Source organism: Phalacrocorax aristotelis, chromosome 6 (genome assembly GCF_949628215.1).
Source record: "Phalacrocorax aristotelis chromosome 6, bGulAri2.1, whole genome shotgun sequence".
NCBI classification, from domain to species: Eukaryota; Metazoa; Chordata; class Aves; order Suliformes; family Phalacrocoracidae; genus Phalacrocorax; species Phalacrocorax aristotelis.
Genome location: NC_134281.1, coordinates 19587314 through 19613267, shown reverse-complemented (window position 1 = coordinate 19613267; position 25954 = coordinate 19587314). Strand labels below are relative to the sequence as shown.

Below are 25954 nucleotides of genomic sequence, written 5' to 3'. Positions count from 1 at the left end.
TTCAGAAGGGGTTTAAACGGTCAGGTTTTCTTCCTCACAGTGGTGTTCTCTCGCCTATTAAAAGTCCCTTTGTTGCCTTGGCACCTCTGGCCTGGGTGGCGGAGGTGGCACCCGCGCATTGGCGGAGGTCCCTGCCAGTGCTTAGCAACGCGACGGTGCCACGCAGCTTCGGCGGGATGCTGGGGAGCCAGGCATCACGGGCATCTGCAAAAAGCAAAGCAGAAAATCTCTGCTGCACTGCTGAGGAGGTCTCATGCTGCAGAATTCATGGGGAGAAGGAAAACGGAGAGAGCAACACCTGGGCTACCACCACAGGGAGCACAGGGCCATCTCGGGACTGGAGGAGGTGGACATGCCTGCGGCCAGGTCTTGCAGGGCAGGAGGGGTCGTGCTGTGTCAGCACTTTGACTGTAACATCCATGGCCTGACTGCAGCCGCCCCAGTGCAGAGGCACTGGAGCAAGGCAGAGGTGACAGGGAGCAGGTGCACAGGGTGAGTGTCCTGAGGTAGGATCCCCAAGCTTGCTGGTTGAGCTGGATGAATCCTGTTACAAGGGGTGCACAAAGTCATGTAGCTTGCTCCTGCCCTGGGGAACAAAAGGTCCTTGTACGTGGCAGTGGGGTGCAGCTGAGTCAGGCAGGACGGGGCCCAGCAGCCTCCCTGCAGCAGCATGTCAAGGGCAGCTGGGTTGGGGGATCAGTGATTCATGTAGGTTAGATGATTGCTGAGCACTTGGTTTCATCACCCCAAATTGGTGGGGAGGGAGAAGAGAACAGAGGCACCTGGTGTGGGACACTGCTGCAGGGCCTGGGGTGGGTGGAGTGGCTGGAGAGGCAGGAGCAGGTTGAGGACAAGGATGAGGCAGATTTCCTTCCCATTGAAAAATGCTCATTTAGTACCATCTCCCCAGGGTGGCAAGGATTGTCAGAGATGTGAAAAAGCATGCAAAGACTCTCAGAAACATCTTGAACAGCCAGGCGGAGGCAGGCTGCTGCCTTGCAGCATCTGCGGACCACAGCACCGCAGGAACCTGTGAGCCCGGTGCGAAGGACCTGCAGTGTGTGAGTGCCTGTGGCACAGCCAGCGCAGGCAGGGGCACTGTGAGGAGGTGGCAGAAGATCCCAGGTCCAAGTGATATGAGTTCATAGTGCTGCAGCTGAGTGGCGGGCAGGGCTAGCTGTGACCTGGCCTCTCAACCACTGCGTTTCAGCTGCTGGACCACGTGAAAGCCTTGTAAACAGGAGTAACCATATTGTCCCCAGGCTCCCCACTGCAGTGGCGTGTTCCCCAAAAGGTTACCTCCAACCAGTGGCGCATTGTGTGTAATAAGATGCAAATTGATAGCGAGACAATAAGGCTGTCTTGTGAGCCCTTCTGACGGGGGCCAGTGTTTAAAAGTCAGCCTGATTGCCTTGCTGGCAATTTGCATAGCATTAACCAGCGAGATTTTCTTTTTAAACTTGAACTTTTTTTTTTTTTCCCAGAGGTCACCTCCAACTAATTACAGCTCTGGCACCACTTTACAAAAGAGGGCTTTGCGGCTGCGATAGCAGGGTTGGAGTGTGAGGAGGAGACTTCCCCGGTGTGGGGAGGGGGAAGAGCTCATCCACATGAACTCAGGCAGGTTTTTGTGCATGCACTGAGATAGTTTAATAAGAGAGCCCTCTTGGGTGTGTGCAGGTACCGAGCACTGGGTCTGCTATGGGAGACAGTAGCGGCAGGGCTACAGGCCCAGCATGTGAAAGGGATTGATCCCCTCTGTTGTTATATCCAGCATAGGCACAACCTCTGCCTGGGACTGACCTGCAAATGAAGCTTTCCTGGGCTGGAAGGATATGGGATGATCCTGCTGCCTGCTTGGGATGCTGCAGTGAGGAGGGCTGGGAAAGCAAACCCCTGGGGTGTTTGAACCTTTTCCTTCACCACAGTTTCATTCAAGTGGAGATTTCAAGGTGTTTTCTTTTAAGTCAGTGTAAAAGTGACTGGGGACCTGAGCCAAGGAGGTCTACAGGATAAGTGGCATTAGGCTGCTGGGAGCACGATGTCATAGCTACTCTGCTCTGACCTGGGCCATTTGCTTTTACAGTTGAATTCTTCAGGTTCAAACTGGGCTGGTATCCGCTTAGTCTTGCAGTTGGACTAGATGATCACTGTAGGTCCCTTCCACCTGACCTCTTCTCTTCTCTCCTCTCCTCTTCTCTTCTCTTCTCTTCTCTCCATTTTCTAGTGAGTTCATAGCTCAGCGTAGATCTTTGCTAATCCAGTTCAGTTTGACTAGGATGAAGAGAAGTGCTTTTACTGGACAGCTCTGCCAGCAGGCCTGGGCAAAAGCCTGGAGCAAAGGCAAGCAGCAAGCAGCTTGGAGGGAGCCAGGGCTGCCCTCTCTTCCCCAGCAAAGCAGCTGCCTAGCCTGCAAGCAGGCATCAGCTAAGCTGATGCAAATGCATGGCCAGCCAGGGCTTTGACAGAGCACCTCTCGTTATCAAGACCGTCTTCAAGACACAAAGTGCGCGTTCTGTGCTCAGCGACCCTGGGATGACATGGGATGGCCCTTCCAGATGGCATCTGTCTGCTGTGATGCTCAGTGGGTGGGGTTTGCCACCAGTTGTGCCGCGATGTGAACAGTCCTGCGTGGCAGCAAGTGCCTGCTGTGGGATCAGGGCGGCAGCAGGTTTGAAGAGCCAGCTGGACAATTTTATGACCGTTAATATCATTTGTAGTTACGCAGGCCATGGCTATGATACAAATAATTAAATCTCATGCTTCACAGCATCAGCTGATCTCTTGCTGCAGTCAGGAGTGAATCTCCTATGCAGAGCATGTGCAACTGATTAGCTCTATTAGAGGGGTTGGTTTAGATCTCCTTCCTCTGGCTTGTTCCTCAGTTTCCTTCCTCCTGGCTGCAGCTATGACTCTCAGCACCAGCAGATCCCCTTCTCTGCCTTCACAAAAGCCCAGCAAGAAAGTTGTTCGCTGAGGTCCCCTGGCAGAGGTGGAGGCAGGTCAAGCCGGAGTCTTCCCCAAGTTCCCCACCAACATCAGTTGTCCACCCAGCCATGTCCCAGACACCCTGGCCAGGTGGTGCTGGGGACCTGACACCTCTCAAACTCTCCTCAGTGGTCCCTGCTGCTGATGTCAGAGGCTAGAGATGCTTGGAGGAGCAGCCTGCTCTGGGATGGCGTCCTGGCTCCCACTGCCTAGTCTGCAGGCAAATCTGCCTGCTGGGGGGCATCCTCTGCTCCTGCCCTAGGGTTTTCAGGCCGTTTGCTCATTTGCTTCCCAGCTTCTGGTAGTCCTCAGATCCTGAATCCTTGGGATTTTCCCTCTGGGCTGCCACAAAGCACTTGTCATCCCATCCCAAGCTAGTGTGTGGCCATGGCCTCATCTCGCAGTGTTCTTCAGCCTCCTCCTCCTCCCTGAGGCTCGTCCTTCCAGGCTGAAGCCAGCTGCATACATATACATCATCTCCTTTTTCCATGGCATCCTTCTACCCTGATTTTTAGCATACTATCTGAGATTTTAGGCCCAGGAGCAGAGCTCACTACACTCCTCTGGGTTTATCAGTGGCTCTGGCACTCTTGATATCTTCTCTGTTCCCTGAGCAGCCCCTTTCTGGGACCACATCACGGCCGAGCCCAGAGGGATGAAGATCAGCTTCATGATGGCACTGGGTTATTGAGCAACGCTGGCTTAGTAGGTCACTGTGGCACTGTCCCGCTTAGCCAGGGACAGCAGAGCAGCTGCTACCATGGCTCTGTGCCTCGTCAAGGGAATCAGGGTGGGAAAACTGAGCAGAGAATATTTTTACATTTTTTTCCTTCATTTTTTTTCTTTCTCTTTCCTCTTTTTTTTTCCATTCCTAAAGATTGAGTATAATCAGAGCTAATCAGAAAATTATGAGCTGTCTGATTGCTGATTAGATTCCTAATGTTAATATAGTCAAGAAGCCTCTCTTAGTGTTGTATTTTAAGAGAAGTGTAAAAATAACGTCTTAGAAGGAGCGAGCCAGAGCTGCTGGAGCAGCAGGGAACCCAGCCCTGGCTCTGGCAAAGGAAAGCAGGGTTTTCACCACTGGCAAGAAATTCAGTCCAGCAGAGAGGGAAGGGACAGGACCTACTCAAACTACAACCAGGTGCATTGGCTTCAAGGGGGCTGCAGAGCCTAGGAGGAAGAGCATTGGGAGGAAGAGCATAAAACCAGCCCTTCTTCCAGGTTAGTCCTTGTGCAGAACCAGTCCTAGGAATTTTGCTGCTGTGCTCTGGGAGTGGGTGTACAGCTTTCCCTCTTGCTTCCCTTCTCAACAAACAGCATCTTCCCAGATAGATTAGTTCTTGTGTCTCCTAGTGTCACACAGGCAAGAGACAGCCCCAGGTGGTAGCAAAAGGGTGCCTGGGGTGTGCCCAATGCCAGTGAGTGGGACCAGGATGCCCGAACCCAACACTGAGCAGCCAGCTGAGAACAAGCATCATGCAGAGGATGTTTCAGCACACCTTGATGGGGTCACTGAGATGACAGCACAGGAACTGGGCCAGGTTTTATGCTCCTTCCCTTTAAAGCCTTCCAAAAAAATGTGCATTTGTGATGTAGGCTGTATCCAGAGTTTATCCTTCAGCTCTTCCAGCTGTGCTGTGCTGTTTTTCCCAAAGCTGTCCCAGCTAGGCACCCTGTGCTGGGATGATGGCATTTGCTGCCTTACTTTAGCTCTCACCTGTTCAGAGCTGGGCAGAGGACTGGGATGAGGCTTTTCCACTGCCCATCAGCTGCCTCTGCTACCTGTGCTGTTCTGGCAGCGCCTTGCCACTTGCTACAGTTTTCTTTCCAGGACCAGGGAAGTGCTGGGTTCTCTTTTTGCTGGTCTCACAGACACACCAAGGTGATGTCTGGCCACCCTTTTCTGACTTTTCTGCTGGGCTTTAAAAATTAAAAGTGAAAAAAATATTACAGCTTGATGGGTGTGAGAGCAGGCAGGGCAGCAGGCTACAGAGCTGCTGTGGCCGCAGCGTGGCATCCTCTATGTGAGCTGCTGACACACAGCCCAGGGGTGAAAAGACTTTGCTGCCACTCCACTGCCCTGGGACAGCCACTGCTCTGGCAGCAGGAAACCTCAAAGTAAAACACCAAACCTGCAAAGCCTTACTGACAGTGGTGGAGCTGCCCTTGCCCGAAAGGCAGGGGTGAGATGCCCTCTGAAGTGCTGGTGAGCTCAGAGAGGATGCTCCCACGGATGCTGGTGGGAGCTGGGGGAAATCCTTGACCACTTGTGCTGGCTGAGTCATTGCAAAAACCTTTAGGGCCTTCCAGAAGCAGAACTGGATGAAGACGCTGCATGGTGGTGGCCCAGGGTTGAGATTTTGCTCTTTTTCCCTGTTTGAGTACTGAGGATCAACCCACAGTGTCCCCAGCATGGGGCTGGTGCCTCGAACTGTGCAGTGAAACTGCCAGCCATTTCCACAACTTTCCTCCCCAGTCCCCACTGGCACCGGCACGGCAATAACTCCCTAGCTGAATGACAGGTATTATGTTCAGGTGCACTAATGTTCCCGTTAATAAGCTCCTCGCCATTCACCATGTGTTTTACTTTGATTCATCCCAACGGCAGCGCTATATAATGGACTATATACTGTAATTGTCCCCCATTGTCACCACTTAATAACTTAGTATGATGTTATCGCAGTAATTAGTATATTTTTTTGCAAACTTTGATGAATTGTATTTTTTTTCTTAGTGAATAAAAAAAAAATCAGGGAATGGTAAAAGGAGGCAGAAGTTAGACAGAAGTCTGCTCTAATTGCAGAGTGGGCTTAATAGTACAAAAGTCTGTAGCCAGCGTCCGGCCTGCTTTTGTTTCTGAGCCTCCGGGATCAGGCCACTAGGCCAGCCAGGAAGGAGCTGCTGTTAAATAGCATTTCTTTTTTAAAACATCTTGACCAGCAGGAATTGGCTCTGTGCTTGGGGAATTTATTTTTCTTTGCTTGCTATTGACAAGCTCAACCTGAAACACAGCAGATGGGATTTATGTTGACATCCACGGGCAGGGCAAGGGGTGATGTCCATGGGGTGGGTGCAAGAGGCATGAGAATGGCCTTCAGGGTGAGCAAGAGAGTGCAGATGTTGGTCATTGTGCTGTGCATGGCTTGGGCATCACAACAGCCTCAACATCTACCTAGCCATTTGGGGAGGAATTTGGGCCCAAGGCTGAGCAGCAGCAGGTGGAAGAGCTGTGATGGAGCGTGGACAAGTATCTTCTCCTTGTTTGAGCTCACTGGCTGCCTCTCCAGGTTAGATTTGCAACATCCCACCAGATATTTGTGCCTCTCGAGCATTTGTCATCATCTCTGAGTGCTGATGGTTCCTGACCCCATGTCTGGCAGGGAAAGAAAAAGTCCAGAAGAGATCAAACCCCAAATGCAATGAAAATCAAGGCAGGGAGATGGATGCCTGGGCTGGAGCGCCCTGGGTGGGACATGGGGAGGGCTCCTTGGCATCCGTGAGGCAGCAGGTAAGGACCTAAATGAGTTTTTCCCTGTAACACGTGTTCTGACCTTTTTTAAAAAATGAAATCTATTTTATTAATTTTTTCTTTTTATCAAATCTGTCTGTGAAACATTAAAGATATGACTATGGAAAAGGTCAAGAAACGTGTAGTTGTTGAAATCTTGTTCCAGTTGACGGCTTTTCCCTTAGGGGAGCTCTTCCGCGCCTTCTCCTCCCCTACCTTGGTCTTTAAAACAAAAAGTGTCAAGTCACCTTGAGTTTTGGGTTTAATGGCAACACTGAAACGTGCTCCTGGAGCGGGATGGAGGGAAGGGCATTGCAGGCTCCCCAGCCATGATGCTGCCCTTGGGGAGCTGCAGGGTGAGGCCAGCATTGCCATAGGCAAAACATGAGCTGGGAAGGATTTCTCCCGACAAATGCAGACCTCAAGGGAGGGCTATAGGTCTCCAGCCATGCCAGAGCCGTGTGCCCCAGGGAAGGGAGAGGCTCCTTGTGGGGGCTGGTCTGCAGTGAGGTCACATCTCAGACAAAATGAATGAAGACAAAGCCCAAGAAATGGCCGTAGTGGTGAGTGAATGGGCTTTGAGTCCCTCTCCTTGACTTGGGTGGCTCTTTATTAACTGTGAGAACGGAAGGCAATCCTGCTTGCCAAAGGAGAGGGAGGGGAGCTGAGCTGTCATTACAGGGGCTTTATTAGCACCAGTGCTGTCTGGACACCACATCTGCTGGGCAGGAGCTACATGCCCAGATTTGCAGCAGGTGACGAGAGCACTCTCCTTACAAAAGGACCAAGAGAAGGAAAGAAAGAAATAAATTAAAAGGCAATCATGGAGTCAGGAGTTGGATCGGTACTGAAGCTCATTGGGAAAGTTATATTACAGGAATGTCAGGAGTCTGTGGAAGCCAGAAAACAGAGAGATGCAGGGTGAAGTCAAGTGGACGCATCTTCTGCCAGGGGTTGGGCTGGGTGTTGGACACAGAGGTGGGCATCAGTTGCCCTTGCATCCATGGTGGTTGTTTGCTGCTGTTTGGTTCCTTTTATTGCAGTACCAAGGAAGCTGGGTCATGAGCTGGGCTCCCTGTGCTGTAAAAATGCAGAGACTTAAATTTTAGGCTCCAGACAACAGAGAATAGGTGAATGGAGGGCAAAACCAAAGCAACAACAGTCCCGCTTCATCAGCGCAGCAGCTGACCAGCAGCCTGGATTTGTCATATAGTCCATAAGCATCAACACAGGGGTAGAGGCTGAAGGGAACTACTGCGTGAGGATTTGGGGCTTTGAATAAGGAGGCAGAGGAGTAGGGAAGCACATTAGGAGATCTTGCTAAAGAGCAACGAAGCCTGAAGAGCTTGAGCTTTGAGCTTTGCCAAAGAGCGAGAGTCTGAAGGGCCAAGAGAGGGTTAGTGAGCATCTTGATCTCAAAAAGGGGTGCACAATCCTTTCTCAAACCTGGACACTGGGGTGAAGGATATGAATGATCCCATTGGCCCAAGGGGCTGCTCAGCCAACCCTCCCGCATTGCTCGGGAAAGGGGAATAACTGCCCTGGCAAAACAAGGCCAGAAAAGGGAAATGTCCTGAGATTTGTGTGTTATGTCCCTGGGCAGTTTATTGGTTTTCCCTGTTTGCTGGGTGTGAGTGTTCCTGATGCAGTGGCAGTGACAGCATTGCTGGTCCTCGGGGGCCAGTCAAACTCCAAAAGCCTTTTCATACATTTCTATTATGTAAATTCGTAATAATGGACTTTCAGAACGAAGCATATAATTTGCTTGATAGATTGTCAGGCCATCTTTATGTATAATTGTTGTGAAACTGCAGTGATGGGCGAGCCCCTAGAAGCTGTCCAGCCCTGCCCCAAGGCTCTGCCTGGCACCCTGCTGCTCCGTCCACTCCTGTTTGCAGCATCCAAAGCCATGGGTCCTCCCTGGGAGGCTTCATTCATTGTAGTTTCCTCTCAGGTCTTCAGGGGCACCATTAATCCCTCAGTACGTTTTCTTTGCTCACCTTCATCTCCTCCTCCTTGTCTGCCACTCCCCCTCTGCTGTAGCACAACTCCTCTTGCTCCTGGGTCAGGGCTATGTGTGGTGCTGGCCAAGGGCACTGGCAAAGCCATGGACACTACTGAGTACTCCACCTGGGTGCTGTCAGTGTTGTCCCCATGGCAAAAGAGGACAGCAGGAGTGCAGAAAGGGTGGAGGTAGATGCCCAAAGGGACAGTGTAGGGGAATAGACAGGGATCGGCGACCGGAAGATCACGGGATGTGACGGAAAGATAGACTCCTCCCCATAGGAGTGGCAGGAACAGGAAGCGCAAGAGCTATATAAGCGTGTGACGCAGCCAAATAAACGGACATTTTGTATCCATCATATTGATGTCTGTGCATCACTGTCCCCAGGGTGGGTAGAGCCCTGTGTCCTGGAGATGCGGCCCAAGATAAGTTCTCCCGTAGAAGCGTACAGCAACAGGACAGAAATGGGTCCTAGTAGCTGGGAAGCCACTCCTTGCCCCATGGAAATGCCAGGGGTAGATGGATGAGTGTTGGGGTCATGGTGAACTGTCACATTGGGAAGAGCCATTTGGTGACCTGTTGAGCTTGCTCGCTTCCACGTCCCTGCAACTCCCCCCGGTGCCTTGAGCTGCTGGGGCTTGATTGCCATTTTCTGAAAGTCTGAGAAAAGCTAATTCCAACTATGGTGGGTTTTTTTAGAGCAAAACACCACGAAAAAGTCTTTTACAGGACTTTTTTGCATGGTGGTTGCTATTCTTTGGTATTTTAAACTGCTCTGGTCACATTTAGATTGCAGTGGTAGCAGGGGCTCAGGTTATTGATCAGCATGCCTGACCCCTCTCAGGCTGCGGGAGGGTTCCTAGTGGTATTGGGGGACACAAGGAAGATGCCACGCATGTCTCAGGAAGGTTTCAAGCCATGAAGTTTTGGGGGGTCCTCTTGGGGCTTGCTGGGGGCATGGGGTGGTGACATTTTGGTGCATTCTGGGGGGATTTCTGTGTGCTGAAAATCTGCCTTACCATAAAAACTTAATAACAGAGGATCTCTTGCTACACCGTGATGTGCTGTATGGAAATCCCCGCATGGCAGCAGATAATAAACGAGGTGCTTTTTAAAGCTTACACATCACAGCGCAGCAAGAGGTGATGCCTTAAAATAGATCGATTGTAAGTGGTTTCCAGTGCAAGCTTTCTAACAGCCTGCGCTTGAATGAAAGGTGAAGAGCTAGAGGGGAAGATTTTAAAGGCACAAAAGGCCTCAACCCCATGGAGCAGGGAGCTGAGGGCCTGCCAGGATGCAGGCATGATAGCTGGCTGCACTTTGGGTTCCCAGGGATGCCCTTCTGCATGTCACAAGAGCTTCTCTGTTGTTGGTACTATGCAGAGTACCAGTTCCCAGAGGGGGAACCACTCTTTAAGCTTCTTGTCCTCTTAACATGGGACTTACGTCTCCAAAATATGGAAGGATAAGGAAGGATTTTTTTTTTTTGAGACTCTGGCTGCTAAGACCTGAACAGGCAAACTCCTCATTCCCCTGCCCAATCACAGAATCATAGAATCATTAAGGTTGGAAAAGACCTTTAAGATCATCGAGTCCAACCGCTAACCTATCACTGCCAAGTCCACCACTAAACCATATCCTCAAGCACCACGTCTACCCTTCTTTTAAATACCTCCAGGGATGGAGACTCAACCACCTCCCTGGGCAGCCTGTTCCAATGTTTGACAACCCTTTCGGTGAATAAGTTTTTCCTAATATCCAACCTAAACTTCCCCTGGCGCAGCTTGAGGCCATTTCCTCTCGTCCTATCGCTTGTTACTAGGGAGAAGAGACCAACCCCCACCTCGCTACAACCTCCTTTCAGGTAGTTGTAGAGAGCGATAAGGTCTCCCCTCAGCCTCCTCTTCTCCAGGCTAAACAACCCCAGTTCCCTCAGCCGCTCCTCATAAGACTTGTTCTCTAGACTCTTCACCAACTTTGTTGCCCTTCTCTGGACACGCTCCAGCACCTCAATGTCCTTCTTGTAGTGAGGGGCCCAAAACTGAACACAGTACTCAAGGTGTGGCCTCACCAGTGCCGAGTACAGGGGCACGATCACCTCCCTGCTCCTGCTGGCCACACTATTCCTGATACAAGCCAGGATGCCATTGGCCTTCTTGGCCACCTGAGCACACTGCTGGCTTACGTTCAGCCAGCTGTCAACCAACACCCCCAGGTCCTTTTCCTCCAGGCAGCTCTCCAGCCACTCCTCCCCAAGCCTGTAGTGTTGCGTGGGGTTGTTGTGACCGAAGTGCAGGACCCGGCACTTAGCCTTGTTGAATCTCATACTGTTGGCTCCAGCCGAACAATCCAGCCTGTCCAGGTCCCTCTGTAGGGCCTTCCTGCCCTCCAGCAGATTGACACTTCCACCCAGCTTGGTGTCATCTGCAAACTTACTGAGGGTGCACTCAATCCCCTCATCCAGATCGTCAATGAAGATATTGAACAGGACTGGCCCCAACACTGAGCCCTGGGGAACACCACTCGTGACCAGCGGCAACTGGATTTTACTCCATTCACCACCACTCTCTGGGCTCGGCCATCCAGCCAGTTTTTAACCCAGCGCAGAGTGCACTTGTCCAAGCCGTGAGCAGCCAGCTTCTCCAGGAGAATGCTGTGGGAGACGGTGTCAAAGGCCTTACTAAAGTCCAAGTAGACAACGTCCACAGCCTTCCTCTCATCCACTAAGCAGGTCACCTTATCAACGAAGGAGACCACTAACGTGAGGCAGGACCTCCCTTTCATAAACCCATGCTGGCTGAGCCCGATCCCCTGGTTGTCCCACATGTGCTGCTTAATGGCATTCAAGATGATCTGCTCCATGACCTTTGCCAACACCGAGGTCAGGCTGACAGGCCTGTAGTTCCCCAGATCCTCCTTCTGACCCTTCTTGTAGAGGGGTGTCACATTTGCTAGTTTCCAGTTATCTGGGACCTCCCTGGTAGACCAGGACTGCTGATAAATGATGGAGAGTGGCTTGGCGAGCTCCTCTGCCAGCTCCCTCAGTATCCTCAGGTGGCTCCCATCCAGCCCCATGGACTTGTGAACATCCAGGTGAAGGAGCAGGTCAGTGACTGCCACCTCTTCAACAACTGGGACTTCATTCTGCATACTATCTCCATCTCCCAGCACAGGGGCCTGACGACCCTGAGGATGACAAGTCTGACTATTAAAGACTGAGGCAAAGAAAGCATTAAGTACCTCAGCCTGCTCCTCATCATTCATAGCAAGGTTACCTTCCGCATCCAACAAAGGAGGGAGGTTCTCCCTAGCCCCCCTTTTGACACTGATATATTTATAAAAACATTTTTTGTTATCTTTAACAGTGGCAGCCAGTTTAAGTTCCAGTTGGGCCTTCGCCTTCCTAATCTTTCCCTGCATAACCTCACAACATCCTTGTAGTCCTCCAGACTCACCTGCCCCTTCTTCCAAAGGCAGTAAGCTCTCCTTTTTTTCTTGAGTTCCAGGCAAAGCTCCCTATTCAGCCGAGCCAGTCTTCTCCCCCGCCTGCTCGACTTACGGCACACGGGGATGGCCTGCTCCTGCACCTTTGAGACTCCCTTCTTTAATAACATCCAGCCTTCCTGGACTCTTTGCCCTTCAGGACTGCCTCCCAAGGGACTCTGTTAACCAGACTCCTTAATAATCCAAAGTCTGCCCTTATGAAGTTCAGGGTAGCGGTTTTGGTGACCCTCTTCCTTCTCCAAGAATTGAGAACTCTGTCGTGTCATGGTCGCTGAGCCCAAGACAGCCTCCAACCACTACATCACCCACCAAGCCTTCTCTGTTCGCAAAGAGCAGGTCCAGCGGGGCACCTGCCCTGGTTGGCTCGATTACCAGCTGCATCACGAAGTTATCTCCCACACACTCCAGGAACCTCCAAGACTGCTTTCTCTCTGCTGTGTTGTATTTCCAGCAGATATGTGGTAAGTTGAAGTCTCCCACGAGAACAAGGGCTAGAGATTGTGAGACTTCAGCCAACCACCTGTAGATCACCCAACTCATCCTGGTTGGGTGGTCTATAACAGACTCTCACCAAGATGTCTGCCTTATTGGCCTTCCCCCTGATCCTTTCCCATAAGCACTCAACCTTATCATTACTGTCGTTGAGTTCTAGACAGTCAAAACACTCTCTAACATACAAGGCTACCCCTCCACCTCTCCTTCCTCGCCTGTCCCTTCTAGAGAGCTTGTAGCCATCCATTGCAGTGCTCAAGTTGTGCGAGTCATCCCACCTTGTTTCCGTGATGGTGACCACATCATAGTTTCCCTGGCACGCAATGGCTTCCAGCTCCTCCTGTTTATTGCCCATGCTGCGTGCATTGGTATAAATGCACTTCAGGTGACCTATTGATCTGTTCTCCCATGCAGGCATGCCACACCCAGGCTCATTCCTAGCAAGCCTGGTTTTATCCCCTTCCCCCTTCGTATCTAGTTTAAAGCCCTCTCATCAAGGCCTGTTAACTCCTGACACAGAATCCTTTTCCCCCTTTGCAACAGGTGAACCCCATCTGTCTCCAGCAGGCCTGGGCCATGTAAACTGCCCCATGATAAAAAAAAAACCACAAAATTCCACTGCTGGCACTAGCCTCTGAGCCACGTGTTAATGAGATGGGACTTCCTGTTCCTTTCCGTATGTCTCCCGGCTACTGATGGAATGGAGGAAAACACTACCTGCGCTCCTGATACTTCAAGTAATCGCCCCAGTTGTCTAAAGTCCCTTTTGATTGTCTTTGCACCTCTCTCAGCTACCTCATCACTGCCGACCTGAACAACCACTAGCGGATAATAATCGGATCCTTTCACTAGCCTATGGAGCTTCCTGGTAATGTCTCTTACCCTTGCCCCAGGGAGGCGGCAGACTTCCCTATGGGATGGGTCTGGTCAGCATATTGGGCCCTCTGTTCCCCACAGAAGGGAGTCGCCTACAACAATTACCCTTCTTTTTTTCTTACCAGTGGCCATTGTAATGCATGGGGTTGACTGGTTCCCTGTAGTCAACCCCTTGGGTGGATCACTGTCTGTATCTTTGTCCTCCTGGCCCTCGTGTTCCAGAGCCTCATACCTATTGTGTAAGGGCACCTGGGGGGGCGAAGTCAGTCGGGAGAGGATTCGCCTACTGCACAGAGCAGGGATCAGTATCCATCTTCCATCTCCTGCATCCCCTCCCTCTGCCTGGCGGCACGAGGGCGGGGGGCCACTCCTTCTCTTGATGCTTCTATCTGGTGCGCTTGTCTCAGGGATGGTAAGGAGTGGCTCCACCCGTCTATCTGCCTCTCATATTCCCTGATACTCCTCAGTCTCACAACTTCTTCTTTCAGCTCTACCACCATGCTGAGCAGATCCTCCACCTGCTCACACCTCACACAGGTCCTGTGTCAGGAGCCCTCCATGACTGGAGCAAGGCCCTGGCACTCCCTGCAGCCAGACACCTGGGTGGCTGCATGTTTTAGTGGGAGTTCTGTCTGCGTCGCCACATGCCTCCTGGCAATAGCCCTTGTCCGAGCGGAGACCATGGCTAAGTCTTTTCCGGGAGAGCGCAGACCACGAAGAGAGCTCGCAAACTGCCGTGCCACGCCCCTCCTGACGCGCTGCGCTCCGTAGGGGCCCGTTTAAATCTCCCGCCGTTGCCCTAGCAGCACCCAAGCACCGTCTGCCTCGCTCACGAGAGCAGCCGGTTGTTTTTGGCACGAGGGCCCCACTGGGCTCTTTATCCGTTTCCCTGGTACAGGAAACCCCTTTTTCTACCCCAATCTAGCGCCCAGTTGCAGGATTTACCGTTGCTGCCGCCACGTGCCTCACCAACATTTTTTTTAAAATGTTCCCCAAAGCTCTAAGTAACATTGATTTTTAAATGAAACTACTTCATATAGTTGGTGCTGAAATGCCTCATGGTTATTGTAACAGATATTGAACTGTGACAAGCCCTACTTGACGATCATAACTGGAGCTCCGTGGATTATTTGAATGTGGTTTAGGGAGCACCAGTGGAGTGAGGAATGGGGAAGAGATAGGGCTGGAGCAGCAGGCTGAGATGCCAACTAACATATTTGCTGACCCTCCCGACACCACAGAAGCTGAGGTTGTCTTGGGGCCTCATGCCGTAAGGCACCATCTCCCAAAACCCTTCGCAGGAGCTGCATCCCTCTAGCCTGCCAAGCCCACCGCTCACCCAGCCCATAGGAGCTGGCAGAGAAAGGAGAGGGAAGGAGCTTGGGACAGCATGATCTCCTCCTCCCCAGCTTGGTGAACCTCCTGCTGTTGCATTTCCCCAGCCCTGACCTTCTAGCAAATGTGTCTTCACCTGAATTATTTCTGGTTGTCTAAAACCTTATTGTGCAGCAAACAAGCTGCTTGTCACCCAGCAAATGAAAACCATGAGGGAGAGTCCTAAAGCCTTTCCTATTGTGGCAGAGCTCCAGCAGACCACCCGCACCATGCCAGGATGCCGTGTTTGCACCCAGTATCTTGCCCGTCCCTTTGTGCCAGTGCCACTGAGCATGCAGCAGGACTCTGGTATTTGCTGTCCCCAAAGCAGCCAATGATGAGAGCCATGGGTAGCGGTGCTTGCCAGGCTCTTAGCTTTGGTGTGTGCAGCTGGCAGCCCTCTCCTTAGCAGTGGTGCTGCAACTGGGATAGGCAGCCCTGACACTGTTGGAACACATCTGTCCCACCCGCAGCCAGCAAACAAGACTGGAGCCAAGTTTGTCGGGTGGTTTGAAACCATCACCCCTCTGGGGTGTTGCTGATATGCCCCAGCTCTCCATAGTCCAACTTCATCCCAACAGAGACTTTCTTCCTTGCCAGCCAGGATTTTGTTTAGGCAATTAAATAGGTAGACCTTAACTGAACTAGCTACTACAGAAGTAGTAGAAACTTCCATAAGTAACAGGCTGGATTTCCCTGTCCTGCTCATCTCACGAGCTTGTGCTCCAGAAGAGAATGAGAGGTGTGAATTGAGAATAGTTTAAAGCTACTGGGCTTGGATTTATTACCCAGGACAGCCTTTGAAAAGCCATTTACATCCTTTGTTTTCTTCTTGCCATCAAACACTCCATAAATTTTAGGCAAAAAGGATGGCTGATGTGTGGTCCTGAGTCCTCTTCCTCTTGAGGACAGTTATGAAATTAATGTGAGGGTCCTGGTGGCAGCAACTCCATCACCTGCTAGCTCCAGGGATGAGTTTGGATCGGGCTGAGACCCAAGGAGGTTGCTTCTGTGGCTGAGGGACAGCAAGTGCTGGTTTTCAGAGCATTGGCCCAGCCAAACACATCCACCGTTATTATCTATCCTATCTCAGAGGCTTGTGGTGTTTGTCCTATTTTGGACTTGACGTGCTGGGGAACATGCTCTAGTTTCTCACCTCTGCCTTTTTCAAGCCTCACGGCAGAGTGTAGCCATCTGGAGCAGCGTTCCCACCTTGCACCACTGGCTGGGGGCAGCCCAGGTGCCCCTGGGCAAGGGCAGCACAGAAAGCCATGCTGCCACGGGGCAGCTGAAGCCTCCTGCTTGGCTCTTCCTCTGGCTGAATAGTGGGATCTCAGAGCAGAGGTCCCTACTTTCTTCTCCATCAGCTGTAGAAGGTGCAGAAAGGTATCATGTCTGAAAATAGTGTGACAAAGGGGACAGAGGAAAGTAATTTTCTCTCAGTTCCTGAAGAACTGTGAAGAAGCATGCCTGGCTTGGCTGCATCCTAAAGCCAGTCAGTAGCACATTCCAGCAGGGCTTAAGCACAATGGCATTTAGCATAGAATCATAGAATCATTAAGGTTGGAAAAGACCTCTAGGATCATCAAGTCCAACCATCAACCCAACACTACCATGTCTCCTAAACCATGCCCTGAGGTGCCACATCTACACATCATCTAAATATGGTTTCAAGGCGTATCTAACACAGGAGCAGGGTTTGCTGCCATAAGTCCAGGGCGAAAGGCAGGAGGATCAGGAAGTGGCAATGCCTGCGTGGCTGAACTCCCTCTGCTGGCTCTGTGCAGGAAAAGGGGCCGGCAAGAGAGGCCAAGCCTGCCTGCACGTGCCTGTTCCTGGCCCCATCAGTCCATCCTGTATCACATCTCACTGCTGGTGGAGGCGGGAACAGATCCTGCACCCTCATGTTCACCCTTTCTCCCCCAGGAGGGATGGAGCAGTGGTTATTTGGCATCGTATTGGTGAAAACAGGCGCTGGGGAGGGTCTGAGCAGTTTTGCTGAGGCTTTGCTGTTTCTGGTGCCCAGGGACAGGCATCCCCACCTCCTCCCCTCCTGGGCAGCAGTCAGGGTGATGGGAAGCAGGGGAAGAGCTGCTCTCTGTTTGCGGTTTTGGAAAGCAAATGTCAACCCTCATGGAGGGCAGAAACATGGAGAGAAGGGTAATGGAGATGGGCTTTTCTCCAAGGGAAGAAGAGCTGAAGAGAGCGCCCAGCAAGGCATGTGCTGTAGGATGCCTGGTTACCTGCACTGTCCTTTTGCCCTTGGTGCTCTCCCGTTTGCAAGAAGTTATGCTGCTCTGGAGGCCTGACACAGGAGAAACCCTCCAGGCAGCAATGCCCTTTCTTTCCTCTCCACCCTTGGCAAACACATGGTACCCATCTACTCGGGATATTTCACTCCTCCACTCCTTGTGGTTCTTACAACTGGTGATGGTGTTTCTTACCAGCAAAAACTGTGGTTCTGGGGGAGAAGGAGCAGAGAGAGATGCTGGCAGGGGAACAAGAGCTATGCACTGCTGGCCTGCAGAGGTGTGAGTTGCTGCCGGGACTGGCTCTGTGGAGGTGTCCCTTGCTTACTGCCCTGCCAGACACCAGCAGCAAGCACCAGCCAGTACGACACCGGGGTCTGGAAGCCCTTGAAGGGTTTTCTACCTTCTCTTTACTATTCACTGGGGCTTTATTTGCCCTTCCATGGGCACGAGAGCATTAGCAGCCAGCGCCAGCCACAGCTCCATCTCTCCCAGGGGTGGGCTAGATCTGGGCACCAGAGGAAGTGAGGCAGGCTCTGGCCACCCCTTTCACTCCACCTGGCCAAGGGAGTTATTGACAAACAAGTTAGTGCTCTGAAAGAAAAACGCTGCAGCATATTTGAAGCTGCCTCCTTGATCAATACTCAGCCGTGGCTGAGCCCACTGCTGACTGGATTTCAGATGATGGCTGCTGGGGTAATAAGAGCCCTGGGATCAACTGACTTGGAGATTATTACAGGATGAGATGCTTCACTGCTTTACGGTGTTTACTCAAGATTTATATCCCCTATGTGTATATAAGGGGGTTGTCATCTTTTGTTGCTGGTTGATGATTTTTTGATGGCGGTGTGTACACTGTGCCATTACAGTTTGGTTAGGTGTGTGCATGCAGTGAGTTTGGTGTACAGGGAGAGGACAGGCTGGGGACAAGAGGGAAACCCAGGGCAGGGGTACTCTGGAGCTGGTGGCAGGAGGTAGGAGTGTGCAAGCAAGAGGGTGCTCTCTGCTCTGATGCATGTAGGCAGACTGGGATGGAGGCATGTGAAGCACGTGGAACAGGCTTTTGCCTTTCTGGATGCTCCGCAGAAGGTGACAGATGCAGTTTCAGGTTGCCCCATCCACAGAGGGGGAGTTGGTGGCAGAGGAGAAAGCTTGAGCCATCCTCATTCCTCCATCATGGAGCAGGAAGAGCTGCAAAACCAAATCCCAGGTAGTGTTTCTGCCCAGGGTTTGGGTTGCTTGGCTTCCTTGTGTGTGTTTGTTTTTCACTTTCTCACCTTAACCTTTTACCTGTGTTGCCTGGCTTTGAGAGGAGGGCTGGAATGATGACATACTGCATGGACCTCTCTGGGCCAGTAGCGCAGGCCTGTTTTAATCTCCAGCAAAGATCTCTCCTTCCAGCTGTGTGCTTAAGTGAGGGAGATTAATACACTTCACACCGTTCAGGAGGCACCGAGATGGGGGTGTTAACAGCTGTGAGTAGGGGAGTTAAATGAAGGCTTAGCAGGAGCAGCTCTCCCTTGGAGCAAATATCCCTGGGCACAGGCAGCTGCTGCATGCTGGGCAACTGCCAGGCCCTTCCTTATCAGCTGCAGGGGGAAGCTGGGGACACCATCCCAGGCTCCCTGACGAGCATTTGCCCAGCATCGGCACAGGCGTGGGGTGCTTTACTTCCATGGAGGCTTGGGACGAAGGGATGACATTGCTGCTGTTATGAAGGGCTGCTCAGTCTCCTCTTGCAGGGTGTTTCCCGTAATCCTGTTTTATAAATCCAACCTTGGCCTTTGGCCTCCCCATACTGCTCTGGTCTCTGCTCTGCTGCCTCCCAAGTTAAATCCACTGATCTGATGGAGTCAGGAACAGCTAGGGCATACTTACTGCCATGTGGGGACTGGGAAGAGAGGTTTAGCTAAGTGTTAGATCAGTTTCCCTTGAAAAGCCACCATGCAAAAATATTGAGGCAATGCAGGAGAGCCCTGGGTGCGATGGGGGAGAAGGTGCGATGATGAGGAGGTGCCAGCACCCTTGGGTGCTTGCTACATCAGGGACAGTCCCTCTGCACGCTGGCCCCTCAAGCAGCGGGGGTGCTAACAGCAAGGACCTAGACAGGAGGTTGCGGTCCCTGTCTGCGCCAGCTCCAATGCTCAGAGCATTTCCCAACACCTCCCTCCCAGCAGCTTTGGGGCATCAGACCAACTGCCCCCCGAAAGGTGCTGCTGTGGGCAAGTGAGCATGGGTGAGGTGTGCTTGGGGTGGGGTGGGGGCGGTGAGCTTGTGGGTACAGGGTGAGAAGCGAGGTGCTGGAGCAAACTGGGGGAAGAGCAGCAGCCGTACCTTTGGAGGTGCCATCGTCAAGGCAGACAGAAGTTCACCCACCTTGTCCCCCTCTCCTTTTCCGCACAGCTTTCGGGAGGGAGAGCGCACACCCGGCTGTGCCGCCTTCACCACTGCCTGTCCATCCCGAGTCCATGTGTCCCTGCAGCTCCTTAATCCCAGGCGAGTCGGTGCACTGAACAGGGAGCTCCTGATGGATCTGCTTGGGGGAGCAGCAAGGCAGAGAGGAGCACTGTGCAGAATATAAGAGTCAGGCATGCAATAAAGCCCACGCAGCACCTTCCCTCTCGCAGACCCCCACTGTAGGGATCTCCAGACACCAACCCCTTGCAAATCTCCTGCTGGCCTTTTATGACTTGCGGAGTCATTTCAATTTGGTGTTTTCAGCTTCTAAATCTCCTGTCCTTAGCCCTCAGTGACTTCTGGGGAAAGAACCATGCTCCTTAAAGTGCCATTGGCCAGGGCAGTCTGTGCACCAGAGCCTACTGGAAATTTGGAGGTATTTCACACCCATGCCTTGTTTTTGGTAATTCCTCTTAATTTTTCTTGCCGTTTGAACCACACAATTGACAACCCCAGGTCCAAATGCCCTGGGAGGATTCAGTGGCTGCCATGCATGGGCACGAGACCCCTGCTCAGCTCCCCAGTGTGCTGCCTGCATCCTGGGCATCTCACGGTCCCTGCATCCAGTGCACCTTGAGATGGACTGATTGATCTGTAACACTTGAAAAATAATGGCTTAATCATTATTAAGGATTAGAAATAATCCTTGAGCTGTATCGATCATGATAACATTCATGGTAAACTCATTTGACATTAATGGGGATGCCCTGTGGCAATGTGTGGCTCCAGGCAGACCTGTCACCTTCCCCAGGGAGAGGTGACTGGGGGGGTTTGCTGGAGCAGCAGCACCTTCCCAGCCCTAAAACATTACTCCAAGTCCTGTTTGTGAGCAAAGCTGCCCCAAATAACCTCCTTGGGGCCTCTATCCAATTGCCATGGTTTTGGAGGATCCCAAATCCAGCGACCACCCATCCTGTTCATGCCAGCAGCCTGTCTCTGGGCAGGGGCTGGTCAGGGCTCCCCTCTAACGTCAGCCAGGGGCAGGATGGGGCTGCTCCCGCAGGAGCCCCCCAACACAGCATTGGTCCAAGCGTGTCCCCTAGCAGGGATGGAGATGGGCAGAGGATCCCCTGTTGCATATGAGGGATGGATGGATGGCTGCTTGGTCCCTCTCTCCTCCAAGTCCCCATCTCGATCATGTCATCAGTATATCTTCAGCAAGGAAAATGCTGCAGAAGCAACAGCTGGGGGGCTCCAGGGCGCTTCTTCTGGGGTTGGTGTCCACTGGCAGCCGGGAGCTGGCAAGCACCCTGCTATGGTTGTGCCATCCCGCCATGGGCTCCCCTGTCCCTGCAACATGCTGTTTATCAAATAAGAACATCTGGATTTATTTAAAAAAAAAAAAAAGTTGTGTCCAGATCGACTGTGATGATTTGACATTTTCCAGAGGAAAAATATCTTCCGTTGAACTGCCATTCCTGGGCGTAGCCATCCCTTACTGCACCATTTGCAACCCTCCAGGCACTTCGCACAAGGCGATGAATAGTTAAAGATGTCCATAAATCTTATCCTGGCCCGTAATAAACAAACACACTCTTATCAAGTATGGAAAAATGCATATTTCATCACTGCTGCCTTAAACATGACTGGGAATAAATGTTCACCTTTAATCAGCCATCTCAAAATATATAATCAGAGCAGAAAAGCTTGGGGGAATGAGGTGCAGAATTGGGCCACAGCTTTTCTAGGCAGCTCCAGGGAGGCAGGGCTGTGGCTGCGCAGGTAAGCTCCCTGCAAAACTGGCCTGAAAATTAACATTACTTGGATTTTCTGTCCAGCCACATGTTGTCTCCCAATCTCTTCTCTCCGCCACCAGAGATGTAGGTATTTTGCTTCAGTGCTCAGCTGATAGCTGATCTTTCCCCTTGGATGCTGGCCACTGAAAGCAAGCACTTTGATTTGGAAATCAACATTAAAAACAGAGAAAAGATTAAACAGGAAAGTTTCGACCAGTGCGTGCCAAGATTATGTATTGATGGATATGCGTTTCCCTGTATCTGATAAGAACAAGCTGCGTTCTCTGGCTGGGGAGGGCCAGGTCTTTTACTGTTCATCACCTTACTCTCAAATACCTGTGCTTTGCCACGCTCCTGGTAATACAGCACTCACCCTGCTCCCACCACACTATGGGGGCTGGGTGCTGCTGCTCTCCTGCAGGCAGCAGGGCATGTGAAGGAGACACACTGTAAAGCCTCGGGATTTCCCTTTCCCCTGCTTAGAAGGGGTGAGGCATTTTGCATCCATGTGTGCTGGCCTGAGCGCTGGAGGAACTGGTGACAGCAGGGATGGCAGCTGCAGTGTGTGCAGCTGTGCCCAGAGCTCCTGCCCACCTCTCTGGAGACTGTGAGTGCATGCTCTTATAGCCAGGCACTCTCCCGGCCCTGGGGAAATAAATTCCCAAGGATGTGGCAGGACATCACTGCTGCCCAAGTGGGCTCCCGCTGGCAAGCCAGGTCCCTGCTGAAGCAAAGGAGTGCTGTTTCATTCTGGGATTTGAGGTTCACAGCGTGAAACTCAGGTGTCCAGTAGCACTGGGAATCTTATGTGCCCCTCTGTGGTGCTGCCCAGGCAGTGATTTGGGGTTGTAGTTTGGCCCAGGATGTTTCCCTGTTGTCAGTGCTCCTTCCTTCTCCTCCCAGCCAATTTGGGGGACTGGAAGCGGCCAGGGCTCCCCTCCCTCCCCATGCTCTGGCTGCCAGCATCGCTTGCATGGAGCAGAGCATGTCCCATCCCGCTGGGGGATGAAGCGGTGCCTGCTGTAAGGCACATCTTTGCTTGGTGCATCTCCCACTAACTCACTAGGGAGTCTTCCTGGGCTGCGACAGCTTCATGGCCAATTAACCCTGTACAGGTTAGCCACTCAGCCCGCGGAGCTGAGACCTCTGTGGTGTGTATTCCCCAGGATCCTTGTAAAGCTGATGACTGGTGGGGAGCGGGTGAGCTGTACCAGGTGCTGTGAGGCTGTGGAGATAAACCGCACACCCCTGTAAGCAAAGAGGGTGCCTGGCAGGCAGGGGTCCGGGTGGCCCTCGGCTCTGTGGGCTGGCTCAGGACACCGTCCTACCTCCAGCCAGGCTTTGGTGCTAATCAAGTTGTATAGCCCTGGCAGGCAGCTCCCCAGGCAGCTGCCTGCACCTCCAGGGGCCTGATCAAGGGATGGAGGGAAAGGTCTGTGTCACTTGTTTTGCTCTTCTTGGCTTTATTTGCTTAGTGATGTAGAGTGGATCCTGTTAGAATGTCTGGAGCTCTTGCCCTGTCTGTCCGCTTTGGCTCCATTAAAGGCCAGATTGCAGCTTCTTCCCAGCAATGCTAGTACCCCAGGGACTGCCTGGTCTCCAGCTCTGCTGCACTATCTGTGCTGGTGAGGTCTCTCTCATGGCTGAGCCCGAGTCCAGTGAGGCTGCCCCAGTGCTGAGCACTGCCCCACCCTGCCCCTGGCGAACCCTGGTTCCTCTGGCTACCCCAGCATGGGTAGCAGCCTGCTGGTACTGTCTGCTGCCTCTGGAGGCACCAGAATGGAGACACCTCTGTCTCCTTTGAAGCCTCGTGCTTCAGAGGGAGAAGGTTATGCTTGTCGCAGCCTAGAATGAGACCCACCAGGCAGTTCAACCCTGGAGTGTCCCGCTGCAGGCAGCAATTGCAGGCAGACCTGCTGCGTCTCATAGCTGGTTCCTCTCCTGCTCACCAGCTCCCTGGGAGGACTGGTGTGTTGCAGATGGGCTCAGTGCCACTGAGCCAATGGCCCTGGCTGTGTGACAGGGTGAAGGAGGGCACGGGCACGTGAAGAGGTTAATCTGGGTGGGCAGAACTGCAGGTTTCTGTGCTCCAGCACTGGGGCATTTCAAGGGTGTTTTTGAAGGGTCTGCCCTGCCTTGCCTTGCAGAGAGCTGGAGCCATCCGCACAGGGACCCAGGTTCAGCCCTTGCCCTGCGCCACAGATAAGAGCCTGCCCAGCTCCAGTGGTAATGCTAACAGCCACCAAGCTGTGATGGCTCAGCCCTGGTTGAGTTCAAGTGGCAACAATTCCTCTGGAGACACTGGCTTGCTCCAGGAAAGGCAGGAGCAAGCAGAGAAACAGCAGCTCCCCTTGCTAGGAACGTCCTTCACCAGGTATTGCTGCCCACAATCCCTCCTCCTGCTCCCCCTGCGAGCATGGCAGAGGGGTGGCAGGGTCCCCCAAACAGAGGGATGGCAGGCACTGGGGCAGCACCCAAGGTCCCGAGTTGACATGAGCAATGACCAGCTCCTCTCGCTTTCCCTGGGCTCACTTCTCCTCTCCCTCTTGCTTTGCAGAGACTTGCCAACGCTGCGGAGAAGTTCCAGAAGGCTCACCACTGGCAGGACAACATCCGGGTAAGGCTCCATGCACACCCTGGCCACTTCTGCCTCCTTCCCTCCTGGACACTGAGCTCTGCAGAGGCACCAGCCTTGGCAACAGCTCTTGGCACAGGAATCAGCTCCTTGTCCCATCCCTGCTCCCATCCCTCAGCTATTCCTTCCCTCCTTGCCTGTGTTCTCAGCTCCCTTGTGAGTTACCACTGACCATGCAGTGCTGCTCAGCACACAGCAGATCCAGCACCGCCACCTGCCAGCACTAACGAGAGCAAATGAAGCGATTTTGAGCTCATTTCCAGCCTTGCCTCTGCCTGCAAATGCCGTAAGGAGAATGCAGGAGGTGAAGGTCGAGCTGGCAGCTCAGCACTGAGGGGAGTTTCTTACCCCCCTGCCATCTCCAGTAGCCGGCAGGTTTAGTGCTGAGTGCGGTCTTGTGCAGGGTGATGGCAGCGGTGGCTCGTCTGCGGCACCTGCCAGCAGTTGTGGTGGGGGCTGTTTCTGGGGGAAGGAGCAATCTGGGCTGGAAGAGGGAAGATGCACGTTTAATGATTGCATTTGACTTTGTAATTCTGGCGGTGATGGCGCTCAGCAGGAACCTGAAGGATTCTGTCTGGAAATTCTCTAAAATTATAACAATAATACAAAAGGAAGGAAAGATTGTTTTCCTTCCAGTGCAATTGGAGTCTACAATAAAAAATACTCCTGAGCCACCCAGCCCCTTTCTCCAGGTCAGGCCAGATCCTGCCTGGCCCTGGGGAACAGTCACTGAGGGGCCAGCCTGGGGACAGCCCCACTGCCAGGCCTTGCTGGTGGTTTTTGGGGGTTAATTCTCTGCCTGCAACCGCAGTCCACTCGGGGAGGAGAGGAGATGAGGACCTGGAGCTACATCCCGTTCATGCAGACCCTGGTGCCATTGGTGATGCTCACCAGGGTTTGACGTGGAGGGGGAGAGGCAGGAGGAGCAGAAGAGAAGGCAAGGTGTCGACCTGCTTGGCTTTCATTTGCCACATGCCAGCATGGGGTGGATGCTCACGGCTGGTTCTCATCCCCCCAGGAGCTGTGTCCTGTAAGCACCCAGGGAAGCTGAGCTCATGGGGTCTTCCCATCATTAGCTGAAGCAGCCTCGCTAAGGAGAGTCCCCGCTGGCCCCCTCATCCAGCAGACAGTTGTCATTGACACCAGCGGTCACCGAGACCTTTCTGCATGACAACGCTGCTGAATTATTGTCACCTCTTTCTAGGAGGCTGGTGGAGGGGAGGTTAAGAGGATAACGAGGTTTGGTGCAAGCACCAGCTGATGCCAACACTGGTGTCTTGCCAGCACCTCAGCTGCAAGCTCAGGGCTCCCAAGGGAGGCTGGGAGCAGCACCAGGGGAGCTGCAGGCATCTCCCACGGGCTTTCATCTCCATCCCTTGTGCTGGCCTGATCTTGTGTGTCTTCCAGGGTCAGGAGCCCCAGGGCAGCTCATACCCAGGAACACCCAAAGCATGGCAATGGGCACCCCAGGGGCATAGTGGTGACCCTGTGCACCCTGTGCTGGGCTGGCACCCAGCAGTGGATGCCCTGTGGCTGGGACATGGGCAGGATGGGCAAAGCTAGAGCAAAGACCCAGCATTTTGCAGCAGTCCTCAGCGCTTCTGCTCCCCTGGGCTGCAGGTACAGGCAGCTGCTGTGCTGCGGGAGCTCCTGCTGCAGGGCCCCTCTGCAGCCGCAAAGAGCTCCCTCTCCATCCAGACCTGGCTGCCTTCCATTGTGAGGAGGATAACAGTTGGGATACAAAACATGACAGGAGAGGCTGTAGTGCTGGGGAGCTCTTGGCTCATTTTGCCATTCATGGCACAAACCTTTCAGAAATCCACTTCCATAGAAAAAATAGCACTGTTTGCAACCACTTAATCAAGGTAATTAGGAGCGAGTCACCCAGAAACAATGTGCAGTGATGCGTCACCACAGAGCGCACCGCAGCTTTATCAGGACAGCCCAGACCCATCTGGGACACTTGATGGAATGGCCAGGCTCTGTGCACAGCACCTGGAGTGCTGGGCATTTGCTCCTCCCAGCAGGCAGCCCTGCCAGGCCCTGCCTACATCAGCCCTGGTTCCCTGGCAGAGCGGAGGGACGCAGGGGCTGCATAAATGGCTCTCACTGCCGGGGTTGAACCTT

General features: G+C 52.8%; 1 protein-coding gene across 7 annotated transcripts in view; it reads left to right on the top strand.

The window, feature by feature from the left end:
• CACNA2D2 (calcium voltage-gated channel auxiliary subunit alpha2delta 2) overlaps window positions 1-25954 on the top strand; it is a 236553-nt gene that overhangs the window by 166464 nt on the left and 44135 nt on the right. For all 7 annotated transcript variants that reach the window (XM_075096400.1, XM_075096396.1, XM_075096394.1 and 4 more), the window contains exon 4: window positions 23750-23809. In XM_075096400.1, coding sequence (XP_074952501.1) covers window positions 23750-23809 — 60 coding nt within the window. The remainder of the gene's footprint in view (window positions 1-23749; window positions 23810-25954) is intronic.